Source organism: Corvus brachyrhynchos, unplaced genomic scaffold (assembly GCF_000691975.1).
Source record: "Corvus brachyrhynchos isolate BGI_N302 unplaced genomic scaffold, ASM69197v1 scaffold26, whole genome shotgun sequence".
In the NCBI taxonomy this organism is placed as follows: domain Eukaryota; kingdom Metazoa; phylum Chordata; class Aves; order Passeriformes; family Corvidae; genus Corvus; species Corvus brachyrhynchos.
Window position 1 is genome coordinate 4,668,956 of NW_008239324.1, and position 19,368 is coordinate 4,688,323.

A 19,368-nucleotide genomic window follows, 5' to 3' on the forward strand; every position below is an offset into this window, starting at 1 on the left:
AAAAGTGATGGAAAAGGTGGGAGATAAGTGCCACCAGGCTCTGACAAGTCTTTGTGGCTCGTGGGACTGCGCCCCCAGCAAAAGGCTGTTTTGTTTCAGGGTCTGTTTGTTTTGGGGTTTTACTTCTATGAATCTTAACTCAGACACTTAAATATGGTCTTATGATGAATCAGGGTGGGGTGGCCTCATGTTCTTCACTTCTGAAGAATGCCACAGCCTGGAGACACCATTGTATCCTTTGGGTCTGCCGTGAATGGGATTCTGGATTTTCAGAGTTCCATTGTTGCTCCTTCCAGGTGAGCCAGGACATGGCCGGTGGCACAAATCATCCATTTGAGGCATTCTCCAAAATGGCTTCTGGATCCCAGGGCAGAGTGGTGGAACATCGTACTCAAAAGCTGGTCAGAGAAGCAGAGAAACCTGTGAGTACCTGCTGTGACTGGGCCTGAGCTGTGTTAAGGCTCGTGTCCCCTCGTGTCCCTCCCCTCCCTGCCCCCCGTGTTGTACAGCAGCACTGGGAAGCTGCAGACCCTCTCCCCACCTCTTTGTGCCGTGCTCCTGTTGGTGGGGGCTGTCGTGGTGCAGGAGGGAACACCGTGTGTTGCTTCAGGGGCAGTCCAGTATCTTGCCTGGCTGTGCCACCGGAGCCGAGTTACCAATGTAAAGCTGAAGCTGTGAGCGTGTGCTTCTTTCCATCCCCTCTGTGTGGCAGTAATTCCTTCTGCCAGGTTGGACACTCACCTGTGCTGCTCTCACCAACCTGCCCTTAGGCACCTCGCAGGGGCAGGGCAGCTCAAACTCTGCCTGGAGCTTCGAGAGACGTGGTCCCAGCTAGAACAGGTTCCAAACCAGCTCTTCTCTCTCATCTCCTGTGTGGAGCACAGATCCAGCCCAGCAGTGGAGTCAGGGCAATTCCTCCTTCCCATCCACAAATGTCCCTTTGCTGACTGGAGCTCACTTGACTGGAGATGCCCTGGTGCTGGGGCTCTGTCAAGGACATCTCTCTGTGTTCTGCTGTGGAGGGGTCTGTGAGGCCAGACAGAGAAAACACACAGTGCTCATTAAAAAGAGAGCACTGAAACTTGGACCCATTCCTGTGCACTTCAGTCTTGGCACAGTGCTGCTTTCCTGCCTCCCTCGGACTCACCCAGCAGTGACATCTCCACGCTGTGGGTTGTGAGTGTCGTGCAAGGATGGAGTTAGGGGAGTTCTGATAACTCCTCCCCACTCTCTGCAAAGGTCACTGGCTCAATCCAATGGAACTAAACTGGAAACAAATGCCCAAAGAGCAGAAATCCCCAAACGTGTCACATCAAATCACAGAGAAGCTAATGGGACAGAGCCACGTGGTTACAGCATGTGCATTCTGCTCTATATCATTAATTTACTGATGTTAAATATTTCAGCAGGTAACTTCCAGGGCTTCCAGAACTGTCCTAGTGGCTGTGATCACAAATTATTCATCAGTAGCAAGTGAACAAGAAAAGCCGCTATGAACATGCATTTCTGAGGGTCTTGCTGGTTTTTTTACCTTTCAGCTGACTCCTTCTGCCTTCCAGAAGGAGGTGTCTCTCACCACCAGGAAGAGGCTGGTCAGCAAGAAGAAGCTGAATCTGCCCCAGATTGTCCAGCCTCAAGACAAGCCTGAGACCTCCCATCATAAGGTAGCCCTTCCCTGCCCTTGCTGTTTGATGTGATATTTGAGGAGGGTGCAAAAAGAGCTGCTTGGCTTGAGCCTCCTCGGTGTGGTGCAGCAGCTTTTGAGCAGCCCAGGGCAGAGGTGAAAGAGCCACTGTTTCCCCAGTGTGAGCTGGGCAGATGTACTCACCCAGAGTCTGTACTCACTGGGGATCAGTGCAGGATTCTCATTCACGAATGTTCCTCCCAGCAGCTGAACCTCTCCCTGTTCTCTCTTGCCTCTGCAGTTCTCAGCAGTTTACCCAGATCACCGCTCACTTCAGCCTTTCCCACCAGAGGTGGTGTTTCAGAATTACACCCCTGGTGAGGTCTATGAAATGCCAGTGGTTCTGAGGAACAGGGACAAGGTAAGTGCTGGGATGTGGAGGTTTACCACTGTGCTGGAAGAGGAGAGCAGAGAAAGCTGGTTAAGGATGGCACCAGGGCATGTCCACCTGTTTCCACAAGTGGCAAAACCATCATTCCATGTCTTTCCTGCAGGTTCCTCAGCAGGTGAAGGTCACCTGGGAGAGCTCACCTTACTTCCAGCTGGTGGGCCCCAGTGGTATGTGCCATAAAGTGCCACCGGGCCTCTCTATTACTATTCACATCCTCTTCACCCCTTGGCAGAACAAGGTGAGTCTGGAGGTCCCAAGAGATTGGTGTCTTCATCGGAAAGTGAACCTGCAAGGCTGGATTCAATGCAAGGCATCTGGCCTGAGTTTTGAGGACCTCTGCTGGTTTCAGTGGAGTTGCACTGGATCTAGAACTGGGAGATACTCTTTGCCCATGCTGAAGATGGGGATAAATGTCCTGTGCTGAGACAGTTTCTTTTCCTGCAGGATTATTTCCACCAGCTCCTCTGCATCACCGAAAGGGAAGAGTTCATTGTTCCAATTTGTGCCGTTGGTGCCCGAGCCGTCCTGGACTTCCCTGACCTTCTGGACTTCTCGGAGTGTCCGGTCAAGTACAGCAGTGAGAAGACTCTGCTGGTTCACAACCTTGGTAACCGGACAGCTCGTTACCACCTCAGCACCCAGAGGTGAGGCAGCTCAGCTTTCAGTGTGCAAAACAACAAACCCCAACTCTGTTTGGGTGATAACAGAGTTGGTAAAGAGCAACAAAAGGAACCAGAGCATCGGAGCTGCTGCCCTGCAGCCATGGCTGGAAGTGGGCAGGACGTGTGGGGTTTGCTGTTGCTTCTCATGTTTTAAGCAGGATGCAGCCTTTGAGCTTTCTCTGTCCCAGATTTCCTGGAGGGTGCTGGAACATGTTAGGTATTGGCTGCACCCTCCTGAGCATAAGCACCTTGTGAAATGGTTACTCAGCACTGTCAGCCAAATAGGCCTGTTCTCTGGGAGGCCACAAGCACGTGGTTTTCCAGTGGTCCTCTCATGAGATGCCCAACGTGAGCTGTGCTGTGGACAGCCTGTGCTGTTTCTGTCAGTCTCAGAAGACAATCACTGTTTCTCCAGTTGGCTGAACTGGAGAGGGAAGTGCATTTTTGACACCATATCTGCAAGGAAACCAGTTCAGTTGGCTGGTGGTGAGTTGAGGGTTACTTGATCCCAGAGGTCTTGGTGTAGGAGCTGAGGTCAGGAATGCAGCACAGACCTGCTGATTAACCTGGGGCAGCTGAGTGGCTTTGATTTTTTTCCCTGGGAAAACAGAGGTCAAAAGGCAACTTGACTTTTCTGCTGTGAAACATGAAGGTCTGAGAGGAGCTTCCAGCAAAGCCTGCCAAAGCTATTTAAGCAGGCTCCTCAGATGCTGTTCAAACAGGCTGCTGCTTTTGACTGTGCAAATATGTAAGCAGGAACTTGTAAATCCCTGTACAGTTTTTCTCTGGGGTTTCCAGATCTTGTTTTGTCACTGCCAAAATAAATACCCAATAAATTTTGGCATCTTTTTGCAATGTACTTGCCAGCTGTTCTATTGAGTGCTACAGAGCATGTTGGATCCTGCTTGATAGGGATTTAAAGAGTTTCTGAACTTCAGGAATTAAATATTGAAATAGAAGAAATAGAGCCTGGGTGCAGTGACAGAGGCAAAGATGGAGCTTATGAGCTGCTGATTCTGTACAGAATTTTTCAGCAAAGAGATGGAGTAATGGCTGCTTTAACCTAACAGACTGGGTTTACTGGAATAATTAGTGCTGTTTGACTTCAGCTGTTACACCATCACTAGCAGATAATATATGTTAAGATTAAATGATATTTGGGTTTCTTAGGCTTTAATGGACAGGTGAAGCAATTCAATTAGCAGTAATTTTTCTGTCTTCCTTGGGGTGAGAGGTAACTTCTAATGAGATCAATTCTTCCAAAATCAAAAGATTTAACAATGGCAGTTAAGGCACCAGTGGACAAAAGAAAGTTTGGCTGTAGAAGATAATTACACCACAGGACTTGAAGTCGATTGCAGCCTCCTTGCACACAGCATTTACCAAAAGTGCAGGTGCATGGTGCTTTGAGAGCTTTGGTGACAGAATTGCCAGCTTTGTTCACTTGTCAGCTGTTTCTAAATTATGTCAGGAGTACTTGGTCCTTGGTATCCTCATGGCCATAACTTTTGCCCAGCTCTGTCAATATGGGGAGCTGATGCCTGATGAAATGCAAGATGTAAATGACCCTTGAGCCTCATTGCAGATAGCTGGATGCAGAGCATGGGGGAGATGAGGTCATTTTATCCCACAGGATCTTGTGAGGGCTGGATCTCCTCCCACAAGAGTCAGTAGCTGTTTCTGATCCTGTCTGTTCTGTTCATCTTCTGCTGGCTGTGGTTGGCTTGCTCCTTGCTTGCACAAGTGAGCAGAAGTGAACTGGACTGCAAAAGGGATAACATCTCCAGATCTCCCCCAGGAATCCTGATATCTCTGTGTTGCAGCCCTTTCTCTGTCACTCCGGAGGTGGGAACTCTGGGCGTTGGCGATGCCGTGCAGGTGACAGTGGGATTTCAGCCACTCCAGAGTGGTGACCATTCTGCATCCCTTGTAGTGCACTACGACACAGGTGAGCACTGGGCACTGCACAGAGCACTCCCTGCATCCCTCAAAGCAGAGCCCTTTCTAAACAGAAAGACTGCTGTGGCCATGGGTTTAAAGAGGGAGATGATGACAGTTTTTGTGGTGTTCATTTTGTAGTGGTTTGTCATCTTGATCATTGTAGCGCTCCATATAAATGCCATTTCTAGACAGTGTGTCTGATACTTTTTGTTTGCATCTCGCCTGGGAAACACTCACCTGCAACAGGAAGGGTGAGCTTGGTACTGAAGTTTGAGCCCCGATGAATCCCAGGAGTTAATTGGTTGGAAATAATGAAGGTTTGAAAGCTCCGGAAATGAGGAAGCCTTTGGTAGGGGTCTGTTCTAGAGGGTGAAATGCTGGCAGGTTGTCCAGGACATCCTCATGCTGTGCACATGCAGCTCTCAGGCTGTGATAAATGTACTGATCCATGGAACTGTTCATTCAGCTAAAAGCTGTGACACTTTCTTCTGTCACCTGTGGTTTGCTCTGTTCCTTGTGCTTCCATCAGCCAGTCAGCTGAGCAAAGACTCCCCTTTGCTTTGTTCCAGGTGAAAACACCCACACAAGCCTTCATGGAACAGCTGTGGATGTCCACATCAGGCTGGACAGGGATACTGTGACAGTTGGGAAGACGTACATCACAATGTCAAACCACACAACCGTGCGCATCCACAACCTGAGTGGTATCACAGCCCGCTTCCAGTGGAAGGCTTTTGATACTCAGGAAGAGGAGGATCAGCTGAAGCTGAGGTAGGTTTGAAAGATCCATTTCAGTGACATACCTCTCCCAAAGGTAAAACTATGTGGCTTCAGGAGATACTGGTGCTTTTGAATGGCTTAGGGTAAGTAAACCATCCCATCTCTATCTTCCTCCCCCAAGCAGTTGTGTGTCCGGAAAAGCCACTTGTGGTGGGTAGTGGATTCTCCCACAGCTGTGGCAGGGGCTTTGAGCCAGGAGGTTCTCTTGAGGGCTGCTGGCTTTTGAAACCTCTCTTGAGATTGTAAGTGTGGAGTAAAACTGTGTGCTGTGCCAGTGAACAACAAGTGATCCTCTGATCCAGTTGGGACCCCATGGCTCGGGGTCAGCCCCTTGCTGAGGAGCTGCCTCTGCACTTCCACTTCTCTCTGCAAATACGTGGCTGATTAAACAACCTGCTGGGCTTGTCTCTCCTGTGGCTGCAGGCAGTATCACAGGCTGTGTCGGCAGGAAAAGGACAAGTTATCTGATTTTCTGAAGGAGCACAGAGTGGACACCACTCACCGAGAACACTCTGCTCTTCTCACCCGCACCATCCAGAGAGAGAGGGCAAGGCTGCAAGGAGACCCCATGCTGTTCAACAATGACATTTTCTCCCTTGAGCCAAAGGTAAGTGATGGCTGAGAACCTCCCTTCCTGCTTCTCTTCCTCTTCCTCCTCATCCCTGAATGAGGTCACTTGACAGATCCCTGCCTCAGCTGGCTTTGTGTGCCAAGAGAGAAGTCATCGGGATTCTGGTGAGGCTGGAGAGCTGATTGCAAAAAGCATTTCTGCCCTGTGGGCTCCTGGCAGGCAGCAGGAGCCTGACTAAAGCTTCCAGTCTGTTATCAGTGTTGTTGATAACTGTTACTCCTTGCTTGTCATTGATGCTCTAAGTAAAGGCTTACAGGGCTATGGTTGAAAACAAGAAATGTGATGTTTGAAGATGGATGTTTTGCTGTCGCCTTCTGCTTTAGGAGGGAGAGATCAGGCCGAATTGTTCAGCTGAAATCAATGTGTTCTTTAAGCCCCAAGCAGCCCGGGTCTATGAGCAAGCAGTTTACTGCGACATCTCAGGTACAGCTCCTTCTCCTGCCCTCTCACCCCAGGGAAGGCGAGGTGCAAATACTCTCCCAGATCGCTGGGCTGCTGTGTAATTGCTGGGAAGGGTCTGTGGTCAGCAGGGCAGTGCTGGCACATCCCCACTGTCCCTGCAGCTTCCAGGGGATCTCCTCTATTTGTTTTTTTTTCCCTCTCAGCTGTTCTGAATGCTGCCTTTATTTAGTCTGCCCCTCCTCCTTTGGGAAAAACACTTCTGAAGTGCACCCAGGAGGAAGAAAAAAATTTCTGGCATTTCCTAAAGTTCCAGTATCAAATATAGGGGTAGAAGAAAGCATGGTCTCTCTGGATGGACCATATCTCCTGAGGGAAGAGAAGGGTCCGTATCTTCTCCTGGAACAACAGGAGCTGGTCCCAGGCAGCTCAGAGTCAGGGACTAGCACTAAGGCAGCCTGGAAAATGCAGGATAGCAGAGGGAATTGCTGTACTGAAATAGAAATCTCTCCCCAGGCCGTGAGACCAGGCTGCCCCTGCTCCTCATAGGGGAAGGCCTTGGGCCCCAGCTCCACTTCAGCTTTGAGGAACTGGACATTGGGGAGGTTTTTGTCAGAGCAGCCCACAGCTATGAGGTGAGCAGCAGGGTTGGAGTGGATCCTGGTGGCTTCAGGGGCAGCAGTGAGCTTTGTGGACCTGTGGAATTCCTGGGAAGGAAGCAAAGGAACTTTGTACATCTTTGCTTCTGGTTTCTTGCACTTGCAGTAAATGGGTTGGCTGCAATGGAAGCTGAAGGTGCCCTGCCCGTGGTGGGGTTGGGCACACCTGGAGCAGCAGCAGCTCTGTGCTGATTTCACGGGTGATGCTGCGATGCCCAGCATTGCTCTTAGGGCCTGGCGTGAATGAACTTGGTGGTGCTGAGCAGCTCCTCTGTGCTGCAGGTCAAAGTGGACTGTGTGTGCCAGTGGGAAAACCCCAGAGTGCCTCTGGTCATGTGAAGTTATCACTACTTTGCATGAAAAACCCCAAGGCATACAAAGTTGTATTTCAAAGCTGTATTTTTTGGCTTCTGCCATGCAGCAGCCCAGGGCATCTTCCGCCTTTTACAGGTGTTAATCATTTAATTCAAAAGCAACTCAGACTTCTGTAAGAAAGGAAGATTCCTCATGTATTTCCATGTTGCTTTCCTGCTGCTGCAGGCGATCCTGTTAAACAATGGACCTATTGAGGCTCTCTTCAGGCTTGCCCCTCCAGCCACAGCCATGAGCTCCTGCTTCACCTTCCTGCCCCAGGAGGGCATCGTGGCACCAGGCAGGCTTCAGGCCATCCAGATCTCTTTCTGTCCCACCGTTCTGGGGGAGTTCAAGGAAGAATTCTGGTTCCATGTGACTGAATCCCCTAAGCCTGTGACCTTGACTATCAGGTGAGGAGTGCTTTGGGAGCTTGCTGGGCACATCTGCAGCTGTCTCTGGGTAATCATCTCCCATCTTACCTCATTTTGTGGTGCAGAAAAAAAAGGTGCTCCCTGAGGTCTTAGTCTTGGCTGTGATCCTGGCATCCCTTTAGTGTGGGAGTGCCTGCTGCCCTGTGTGGGTACCCAGGAGCTGGAGTGACTCCTTCCCAAAGGGATATCTCCCACTTAGGCCGTGGCAGGCAGTGGGATGGATCAGCTTTGGGCAGTACCTGGCCTGGGATGTCCCACCTGAACACCCATCAAGGCCCCCAGAGCTTTGGAGATGGGCCAGTCTGGGTGATTCTGCACCAGCAGCAGTGTTTTTAAAAACTTCTGTTAAGAATCCATCCCAAAGGGGCAGCAGCAGCCCCACCTCACCTCTCATGCCCATGCTGTGGGAGACAAGCTGTGCTCCCACCTCCTGTGCAGAGAGTGCATAGCAAGGAAAGGCCTGATGTGGGACAGGGAACTCTGCAGCAAGAACTGTCCCAAGGACTTGGAGTCATCCCACAGACTGGTGCCATTGCAAAGGATAAAATCCTCACTCAGCAAAGGGTAGAGGTGGGAAAAAAAGAAAAGTGATGATAGGAGAAGTAAAACTCACTTCTCCTGACCACAGCAGCTTGAGGGCTTGTCCCAAATAGTCTGTCAGCTGCTGACCACTTTGCTTTGGCTGCCTCCTGTCCACATGGGTGCTGTGCTGAACACAGGATGCTGGGTTGATTTGAAACCCAGGGTGGCTCTGACAGCAGCTAAAGACACCCGAACCCTTTGCAATACCCTTTAACAAAGCCACTGCCTCCCTGCCTTTGTCCTTGCAGGGGCTTCGTGATGGAACCGACTTTCCATTTTGATGTGCCTGCCCTCCACTTCGGTGACGTCTCCTTTGGTGAGTGTGCCCTGGGCTCCCACCACAGTGGGAGAGGTTTGTGCATTGCTGAAATGGAGCACTTGAACGTAAGAGCATCCGTCACTCGTGTTCCTCCAAACAGCCTCTTCAGGGTGTTAACTCCAGGGCTGCTGGTGCCTTAGGCAGCATTTTGCCATCATGAGATCAAATACGACCAAAGGGATACAAAGTCAGCATCGCTGTTTGGCCACTTCTTAGTTTCCTTTTGAGTAAGTGGCACAATAATAAAAGGCACCAGGCAGGAATATGGTTCTGTGATAGGAGATTCATCCTGCTTAATCTGATTTCATTCCTAAGGCCTCTTCAGCTGAAGGCAGCTGTTTTATCTTTGTTGCTTTTAACTGTGCTGCTGACCGTTGTCTGCATCCAGCGACCTTGGTGGCATTTGGGATTGTGAAATCTGTGTCTGTCCTTCTTGTGTCCCTCTTGCCTCTGTGTTGTAGTCACTGCTGGAGCTGGCAGTGGCCACTGTTGATGGGCATGGAGAAGCTCTGGGCTGTGCCTGCAGTTGGCTTTTCCTCCCTATCTGTGTTCAAATCATTCTTGGTAAGCAGCCTGTGGGAGATGTCTCCTCCACACACAGCTGGCCAGCCAAGCCATATATCCCCTGCAGAGCAGGTTGTGGGCTGGTGTCCTGGCTCTGCAGGACATCCCCATGAGGTGTGGCTGTATCCCTTGCTTTCCATGATGGAGTCTCAGAGTGAACTGGTGTGAACCTTTGGGGGCAGCAATCACTGCCAGTGAGCAGCGTGAGTGTGATGTCCCCGTTTGTTGTGTGAGGTGGTTCCTAATTGCTGATCTCGAAGCAAGGCTCAGGTTTGCCTCCAGTGGAGTGGGCTGTGAGTTGTCATGAGCTCAGTCTGGTTGCCCCAAATCAGGAGATGCCTTAAGGATCCTGCCCAGAGAAACTGCATTAGGGTGCTTTGCATCATGTTCTAGTTCCTAATTCCATCCTCCCTTTCTTTAACTGTAGCTTCTCCTCAATGACAAATCACTGCTTTTACACCTTGAGTGTTGGTGGAGTTAGCAGGGAATTTTACAGATTGAATTTTCAGAGAAAATGATCAGTCTGGATGCACATTCATTAGTGAGAAAAAACTGGTGCTGCTTTGGGACATGTGAGAGAGCTCCTCCTTCTCAGAGAGAGAGAAGTTTGTGGTGTTCTAAGACTGGACATTTCCAAGGCAGCAATCTGGGATCAGTGTCAAAGGGAACTGAGGATTAATTCCTCCCTCTTCTACTCAATGAGCTGTAGTTCAGATGACAAAGAGCTAAACTTCAAGCAGTTTTATCCTACCAGGACATTCACACCAGGAATCATGGGATACTGATGCCTAAATGGATATTTGTGTCATTTTCTTAGGCTTTCCTCGCACCTTGAGGTGCTCCCTGTCCAACACCTCCCTGGCACCCATGGCCTTCAACCTCTGTATTCCTGAGGACGGCTTGGGAGAGGCCAGCATTTGCAGCTCTCTTCAGATATTCAAAACCACTCGCCAGTCTTGGAGGAAGGGAGCTCAGGGTTTTATGAAGCCAAGGGAATTTCACATGAGTCCCTGCAGAGGGACCATCCGCTCCCTGGGATCCCAGGATATCGAGGTATGGGAAGAGTCCAGCTGGTGGGGCTGAAGTTTCACTGCTGTGTGGGAGGGCTTTAGCCCTGCCAGCTTTGAGCACATGTGAGTGAGAGATCTGCACTGGTGTGAGGCCTCTGTTAGCTGGGTCACTTGGGATATTCCTGAAGGAGCTGTTTTGTTTCCAAAATCACAAGCTGAAATCATGTACCAGATGATCAAGTACAGAAGCCATTCTTGTGCTTTTGAGAGTGATTTCTTTGATTGAAAGTGGGCAGAGGAAGGATGAGGACAGAAAGTGGCTGTTAAAGAGAGAGATATCATTGTATAGAGCAGTTTGCTTTTTCTTCCTCATCTCATTTCTCCTCTACTGGGGAGCAATGAGTTATATTCGCTGCAGGGATCTCCAGTGGGGACAGAAAAAATTCTTCAGCCCCAAACTGCCCAGCCCCTGCTGGGCCACACTTTGCCCTCAGCTTCCTGCTGTAAAGCTGGACTCATTCTCTTCAAGACAACAGATTTCTTCTGCATTTATGTCATTGTAGTCAGGTGAAAAATTAGTCCCTTTAACAAATCTTTTATTGCCAGAAGGCTTTTGTTACTCCCAAAGACTGTGCTCTACTTATGGACCAGCAGACGAATTAAGGCAAAATCCTCCCTTTCTGTACCATGGAACAAGAATGGGAGGACACTACACATGGGTGATGAGGTTTTGGGAGTGAGAAAATATTTGCTGCCCTTCTTTTCTGTTCTACCAGGTCACTCTGTGTTCCAACACAGTCCGAGAGTACAGGCTGGAGCTGGTGGTGGACGTGGATGGTGTTGGCGAGAAGGTGTTGGCGCTGACCCTCACAGCCAGGTACCAGCGCTTTTCTTGCAGCTGCTCGTCTTTCCTTGTGCATGCAGCACCAGCACACTGCCTAGCTGCAGCTCCAAAGGAGAAGTGTTGCTTAATGAGCTGGATCTGCCCATCTAGACATGAGAACAGTGCTAGGAAAGCAGCCTGTGGTGAGACGCCCCCCTGCTCACAGCCAGGCATGGCCCTTTTTGGTCTTTTTCTCAAGGGAGCAGGAATAACATTAATTGTTGGCCTGGGGTTTGGTGCTTGAGGTGTAACAAATTTCCCAAGGGTTGCCTCTCCTTCTTCCTACAAGTGGTGAACTGGTGCTGGGTTGTGACCACCCTGCAGCATTGGTTTGGGACACAGTGAGCTGCCTGCTCAGAGCTGGGACCTGGTTTACTTAAACAGTGTATGTGCCAGTGGGGAAAGAGGCATGAGTGGGGAGGGCAAAAGATCTTATGAAGAGGAATATAGTCCTTCATGTGGCAGGTGAACTCAGGTTTTGCTGCTTCTCTCTGGCTCTTTTGAGTAATGTTCTCAGAGTTGAGGCCAAAAGTTTTTCCTGCTGCAGCCAAATTCCATCCTGCTATGCTGCTGTGGGCATCAGTTTAATGACAAGAGGGATGCAGTTCCCTCTCCCAGGCAGAGCCATGCAGTCATTGCCTGGGCTGCAGTTTTGTCAAGCAAGTCAGTGTAGAGACCCATGGGGTGAAGAATCAAGGGAGCTGTACGAATTGGAAGAAGTTGATCACCCACTCTGTAGGGCTTGTGCCCTCCACTGCTGGAAGAGATGGCTCAGTTTTCAGGCAGGACAACAGCTCTGTAGGAGAAGAGGGAGTCATTTTTACTGAGACATTGGAGTCTTGTGTTCCTTGAGCCTTGATGGGCACTGGTCCTTGTGGGCAAGGCTCCCCCAGAGCTCATGGCTCACTGGGACTGTTACAGGAATCCTTGCAAGTGTCCTTGGGCAAAGAAGGGGCAAAGCTGTTAAGACAGCTCTGGAACAGGGCACATGCTCTGCCTGGGTACTTGAAAGCTTTTGCAGTGTGGAGCCTCAGGGTTTGTCCCTCCTTGACAAAAGGTTTGAGTGAAAAGAAGTTAAAGGTGATTTATCACTGTAGGAGTATTAAATCTCTATTCAGTTTGACAAATGTCTTATGCTCCATTCCAAGCTCTTCGAGGGCAAAAGCTCTCAATGCTTTCAGTATCTCTAATTCTCTTGGGGTCATCTCTTTGCCCAGATGCATCGTTCCTCCACTGCAAGTGCTCAACCCTGTCGTGACGTTTGGGCGGTGCTGTCTAAAGGTCCCCTACAACGAGAAGCTGACCCTTCTGAATGACAGCGACCTTCCTGGCTGCTATGGGGTCCTTCCTCAGGTTTGGCCTTGCATCTACCTCCTGCCCTCAAATGTTATCGAGAGGGCTATTAGGGGAATAAAAGGGTTTGGATAAGACCTTGCTGGTTTCTATTCAAACTTAAAGGTTTGCTGAGAACAGGAACCTGAATACAAACTTTAGGAAGCAGTTTAACGTCTTGAGGAAGATGTTTATATTCTAGTCTTTGACTTGTTTTCAAGTGGGAGAGCTTAGAGGGTTGTGAAACTCTGATGTAAGGAGGCTGCCAGCACAGAAGTGGGTGTCTGTGGATGCAGCAACTTTTGGACCCCCTGGGGATGCTCAGCACCTACAACTTGCACCTTGTTTTTCGCCTTTTTGCTTTCTGCTGAGGATTTTTACAAGTGTGTGTGAGTTGCTCTTGTGGTAGACGTTAAGGAGTTTAAAGTTTCCTCAGTTCTGAAGTTGCTTTTGATTCTGTCCCTTCCAGGAACACAAGGAGAAGGCTGCTGCATGGTACTCCAGCTCTGCGCCGTCCGGGATCATCGAGGCTCACAGCTCGGTGGAGATCCCACTTACACTCGAGGCCCAGTTGCTGGGAGAGTGCAGCATCACTGCTGAAGTGGCCGTGTTTGGGAGCAAAGGATCCCCGCTGGTGAGAGTGAGGGGAGATGTGTGCCTTTGAGCAGCTCATCCCAGTGGGGCGTAAAACAAACAGGGATTCTCCCAGCAGCTCGTGATACACAGCTGGCATGGACAAGGACAGAAGGGATTGGTGGCACAAGCAGCAGCTTATGCCTAGAAAAGAGAAAGGATGGAATCCTCACAGGTGGCAGTTTCAGTGCCTGACCCAGCATACAGTTACAAATCTGGGAGATGGGATAACAACCCCAGTCTGAAACCCAGACCAGTCCCTGAGTCTCACACTCTACCGTGCTGTCAGATGAACACAAGTGCTGCTGCAGCAGAACTGTTCAGGAGCACACAGGAGCATTCCTGGATCCTTCTAAAGCAAGCACTGTGTACAAGACCACGCTGAAGGGATGTTTTGTGCAGGGCTGGGCTTGTCTAAAAGTCAGGTCCCTCAGATCTGAGAAATATCCATCCTATCTCTTCAGCAAAAGCCCAGCCAAAGATATATGAATGTCCACACAACTTGCATCTGGAGCACACACTTTGCTTGTTTTTTCCACCAAGTTTGGAAATGGACGAGGCAAGCAATTCCTGAACTAAAGCCTCCTAAAAGAAGATTCAGGCATATGTCATAACAGCAACAGTGGCTACAAACTGTAGGCCCTGTCTGCCAGGCATGGATGCTCTTCAATAAATAGTCAGATGTGACATTACCACGCCACCAAAGCCAGCGGGGCTGCAGGATGTGGGGGTGTGTATGTAGCAGTAACAGGGCAAAGTTGCCATCTGCTTTTATTCCTGCTCCTGTGTGTCACATTGCCTGTAATGCTGCTGAACAGGGCTTTTCTTGTCCCTTTTAAGAATACTGTAGGAGGAAGGGTTTGGCTTGTGGTTTTTTTTTTTTTTTAATAAGCCTTTTCCTCAGTGAGGATAGATCCCATTGTCACACACTAACTGAAGCCGGGCCAGGCATCCTCCAGGTGCTATTCTGCTCGTCTCCAAAGGGCTCTGCGCTGCCTTTGCTGCTTCTGCCCCACTGTCACCTGGAAGCAAAGCCAGCTGGTGAGGCACAGCTCCTTCCAGCTTCTCCTTCCAGGGAGCCTTGGGCAGCATCAGCCAGGCTGCAGCCCCCTGGGCCTCCCTTCTCCCAGAGGGATAAAAGATCCATCATCATGGAGGGTTTTAGTTCCTTATTCTTGAGGTACCAGCCATGGTACATAGTTTTTTACTCTTCTTTGCACACAATCATCTCCCAAAGGGATGTGCATTTCTGGATGCTGCTCCTTCTGACTGAAGGTAATTCTGGCAGCTGTCAATGGCATTCCCTCAAAGTCAGACATCACTAAAGGTTTTACATCATGGAGGCTGGTTTCTTCTGTAGTTAAATCATACTCCAAGCCCTCCAGTGAATCTTACTGGTGTTGTGAGTTTTATGCATTCAAGTCCTGTGTAAGAGTTGGGGTGTTTGGGACCAGTGAAATCCAGCAAGACTGAATGAATTGTCCTGCTTTCCACCGGTGTGAGCAGGTAGTTTAGCAGTGGGATCCATGTTCCTTGTTCCACTGTCTGCACCAGCTCTTCAAGAACAACCCTTTTGGGTTTCAGACTGTTTTTTGAGTCAGTTCAGACTTTGGTTTTTTTTAAAAAAAATATACTGCTTGAATGATGCAATTACTAATTAATGCCCTTTACTCATATATATGAAGAATACACACAAGCACAAATTGAAGGAAGCTAACTTGCCTCATCTCTACTCTGAAGAGCCTGCTTTGCTTCTGACTTGTGCTGGTTTCACACTGGCTTCTTTCTTTGGGAAGAACTTAGTGTTCAAGGATGGCTGTGCAGCAGCAAAAGTTGGGAAGGTGGTTTGGGGCAAGATGGAGCAGGGAATGAAGCAGGCAGGAGGAAGTAGCAGTGGGGAGGAGGTGTGAAGAAGCAAGCATGGCAAACAGCATTTCTTTGTCCCCTGATAATGGGATCTTGTGGCTTTCAGATGGGATTGCTGCAGACCCCACACTTGCTCCAGGCCTTCTGTTTCAGTCTAGATCACTGAAAACTTCAAACAGCCATAATTATCCCCAGTCTAGGAGTGCTCTTAGAGCTGTCTAAGCTTTTGAAACTCTCCTCATTTAGTCTTCTTTTTTAATCTTTCCTACCTTCTTCCTGAAACAGGAAATCCATTTAGAGTGCATTGGACAGGGACCAGTGGTCTATGTATATCCGAGAAAGATAAACTTTGGCGCTATCCCAGTCTTACAAGATAGTTCCAAATCTCTCCAGCTCTCCAATCAGACTGACATTCCTGCAACCTTCTGGGCAGAGATGGTAAGTGTCTGTGGGGCTGTTTTCCAGTGAAAATGGCTGGTTAGTAGCAGCCCTTGACTTGATTTTTTGTATGCAATGTTTTTCTATTGTTCTGTGTAAGTGGAAGCAAGATATTGCATCCCAGTGCAGCAAGAGAAGCCAGGATCTCGGGCACACCTCAGTGAAATAGTTTGTAGAGAGGTTGGAGCAGAAATTAGTCTGGATCAGGTTTGCAAGTTCTCTCTTTATTTTGTGGAAGATCTTTAGCTGTGCAAGTCATGTTTTTGGAGCTCTGAGATCAAGAGAAGCCTGTGGCCCTTTGCTCCTGAGAGGGCATGGATTTCCTCATGGATTCCCCATTCCATCTGCATTTGTTTTGTGACAAACTTCTATTAATGGCAGAAACCAGGGTGTGAGATCTGCCCTCAAACTGCTCGTGGGGAGGCAAGTTTCACACACACTGCTGGGTCAAAGCAGTAGGGCCCTTGCACACAAATGCACCTGGGAGGGTTGTGCATCCCCAGAGCCTGTGGGCTCTGTAGCAGTGCAGAATATCTCAGGAGACCTCCAGCAGAGAAGGGCTGTTTATTTCGTGGAGGCCACACAGGGGAATGAGCTGCAGGGCTGGAGCTGTAGCAGGGCTGGTGCAGCCAGGAGGGGTGCATGGCTTGGGGCTGAGGGGAGTGTGCTCCCTGCAGGAGGGGGGATCTGGGAGAGGCTTGGAAACAGCATTGAAAAGATGTTTGATCTTCTTTGTGTTGGGTGAGTTGAACTTCTGGAGCTGGTTAAAGCCAGCCCTGACACTGTGGACTTGTTTGTGTTTGTGGATGAAGCATCAGGTGTTGTCTGAGAGTCCAAGCTCAGCCTCCTGGGCCAAGGAAGAACGGGGTGAATCTTCCTCTTGCTGCTTTTCCAGCTGTTTGGGGGATAAACATAACCCTGAAGTGGGGGATTGCCAGGGCAGCTTTCCCTGACTCCACAGTGAAATTCTGCTCTCCACCCCTGCAGGGAGCAGTGCACCTTGGCTGGGTGGGCCTGGCATGGAAAGGATGGGTTTGACATGCTTGTACCAGGCCCTGACCTGCAGAGCTGTGTCAGTCCAGCTGTGCTGCTGTAAAGGCTTCGCTGCCTCCCCTGGGCAGTTCCAGCTCTCCTGCCCCATCTGCAGAGGGAGGTCCATGAGAAACCAGAGGATGAGAACGCTTAGGAAGGCCATGCCATGCCCACAGGGCACGTCTTGCAGGGTTTTTTCTGCTTAATGCTTTCCTGCCCTGCTATAACCATTTAGAGCTGACTTTTCCAAAGCAGAGGGCACTGGGGCACCTCTCTGCAGCTGATGGTCAGTGGGAAGCGAGGGCTTCGGTCCTTCAGGGGCTGTTCAGAAGCACTGAAGGCCCCTTGGGAAAGGAGACTTTGGTGTTGGGGTTTTGCTCAGCTGGCTTTGCAGAGTTATTCTTCAGGCTCTCAGCAGTGTCCTCCAGCCGTGTGGCTGCTGGGGTGGTATTTGAGCAGTCCTGGCTTCCTCTGGCCTTGAGCCTTTGTGCAGATCCAGCTCCACTGTCAGGAAGCCAGGAGAGAGTAAATAGCTTCCCTTGGCAAGCACTCCAAAGAGAGACTGGAGGGGGAATAACCTTCTTCTTCTGAGGAGCATCCCTTGGGTTGAGCAAAACTGGGCTAATGACGTGAGTCTGTTAAAGGAAGGTAAAATACAGGTTGTATAAGCTCTTGGAGAGTTGCTGTTGCCAGACTCCATATCTTAGACTTAGGGAAATTACAGCCTTTATGATTTTTATCCTCTCTTAGTGCTTGTTATGATTAGAGTTAAGAAAGTTGGCTTTCACAAAGTTGTTGATTAGTTGTTGAAATAAAGTTGGTAATTAGTGAGTAAAGAGGGTTGTTAATTAGGTTGTTGAATGTTTCTGCAGTTGAACAGTTGTACGTTGATCAGATTAAATTGTTGCAACTTATCAAGGTTAAAAGTTATTAGTTAATGTGTTCACTGTTAATAAAATCGTTAGAGATAGTGGTACAAAATGGAGAACAGGGGAATGTTCCAGAGCCCCCATAAGATAATCATAAAAGGAGGGCCTCAACCCTTATCTACATAAGGGTGGAAATGAAGGACTCTTTTTACTGGATGTTCCCTGGTCCAGTCAGAAGACCCCAGACAACAGCCAGAGGACAACGAGCCAACAAATGGACTCTAGACAACAGCGAGCCCATCGTGATGCTCTGGTTGGGTGGGGAAAGGGGCGGCCGGGAGGCAGAGACTGGGGGATAAAATGTGTTGCCCAAGGCTGTAAGTGAGCCTGTGATCTGTTCTGCCCTGGCTCGAGCTTGCAGCACTGCACCCCTTTGTCTTGTGTGAGGCAAATAGCTGCAAGTGGTCTCTTATTGTATTTTAATTTAGTTTTGGTTAATAAATTTGTTTTAAAGCTCAATCCTGAGCCCGTTTTTAGCAGTTCTCCTGTTTCCTGCACGTCACAGCAGAGCAGGTCCATGGTTTCTATCCTAAGTTCGTGTTTGGCTTGTCCTACAGGCTGGCAAACGCTCACGCTGGAGGATTGAACCCAGTAAAGGAGTGGTCCCCCCTAAGTCTGAGGTGTCTCTGATTGTCACAGCAAACCTGGATGACACAGAGAAATTCCAGGACAAGGTGAAGGTGTTCATTGAGAACAGCTATATGGACATCATCCCTGTCCAGGCTGTGGGCACCGGCACCACAATTGTCACTGACAAACCTTTCGCTCCAGCGCTCAACTTTAAGCCCCACTTCAGGTAGGAGACTCTCAGCTTCTACTTCTCCTGTGGGTTCAGCAAGGAACAATTTTTCCACAGTCTTTCAGGCTGGATCTTCTTCAATACTCAAGGTCCCAGGCCTGTTTCCCTTTAGAAACATGTCATCTGAGAGTCATCAGATATCCTGGAAAGCCACAGAAATGGAAAAGCTGGAAGACCTGACTGTGGCTGAAGCTTTGAGCTTGGGCAGCCTTTTGGGCGGAGGTTTTATTGCAGAGTGTGCAGTCAGGGAATGCCATCAGGGTGCTGAAGCTGAGTGATCACAGGGAAATAGCAGCTCCCTTGACATCTTCCACCTCTGCTTCTCCTCTAGCTTCACTCCCTGCTGTTACCAGTTCAAAATGACGAACAAAGGACGACGCATCCATCGGCTGTACTGGACCACAGAAGGTTTCCGCATCTTTTGGCGGAATACTCGTCCCCCCGCCCTCGGTGGCACCAAGAGTAAAAATGCTTCGCAGACCCCCAGAGCTGGCAGCCCCGTGTTTAAGCTGCGACCGCTGCAGATGGACCTGAGGCCAGGCCAGACTGTGGAGATGGTGCTCGAAGGCTGCTCCAGCACTGCTCCGCGAAGGGCTGAGCCTGCCCTATCAGGTCCCCTCCACTGGGGCTTCTTCTGCGGCCCCTTGACGTTTGCCTGGGAAAAGGAGCAAGTGACTTCAAGAAACTGTTTTAAGGCCACAAGTTTCCATGGCAGCACCAGTTGCTTTCCTTGCTGGCCACCATCAGTTGCTAAGGCTTTTTTGTGTTTCCATAGCTACCAAAACCCAGTGCTGAGCCCAAAATCCAGGCTGAAGGAAATACTGCTCCTTCGGAGCAAACAGGAGATTACCAGTGTTATGTGTTGGGGCAGAAAGGAAGAGCAGAGAAAATAAATTACACTTAGACTAGAAGCCCAGGCAGGAAGTAAATTAAACTAGTGTCAAGTGATTTTTCTGAGGGAAGCAAGGAGCAAAACAAAAGCTCTGTGAAGGGTGGGAGCATCTGGGAGCAGCTTTCCTTTTCCTCTGAAGACAAACATGGGCAGAGGG

General features: G+C 49.5%; 1 protein-coding gene across 1 annotated transcript; it reads left to right on the forward strand.

The window, feature by feature from the left end:
* On the forward strand, positions 1–19,212 carry HYDIN (HYDIN, axonemal central pair apparatus protein). Its single transcript, XM_017740799.1, has 19 exons — positions 1–422; positions 1,539–1,664; positions 1,926–2,045; positions 2,179–2,313; positions 2,520–2,719; positions 4,561–4,685; positions 5,248–5,449; positions 5,882–6,065; positions 6,413–6,512; positions 7,005–7,123; positions 7,688–7,911; positions 8,763–8,830; positions 10,215–10,450; positions 11,184–11,284; positions 12,508–12,643; positions 13,092–13,256; positions 15,407–15,559; positions 18,078–18,316; positions 18,651–19,212. The coding sequence occupies exons 1-19, from the start codon at positions 162–164 to the stop codon at positions 19,210–19,212; spliced, it is 3,456 nt and encodes a 1,151-aa protein (XP_017596288.1). The 5' UTR covers positions 1–161.
* Positions 19,213–19,368: the final 156 nt, after the last annotated feature.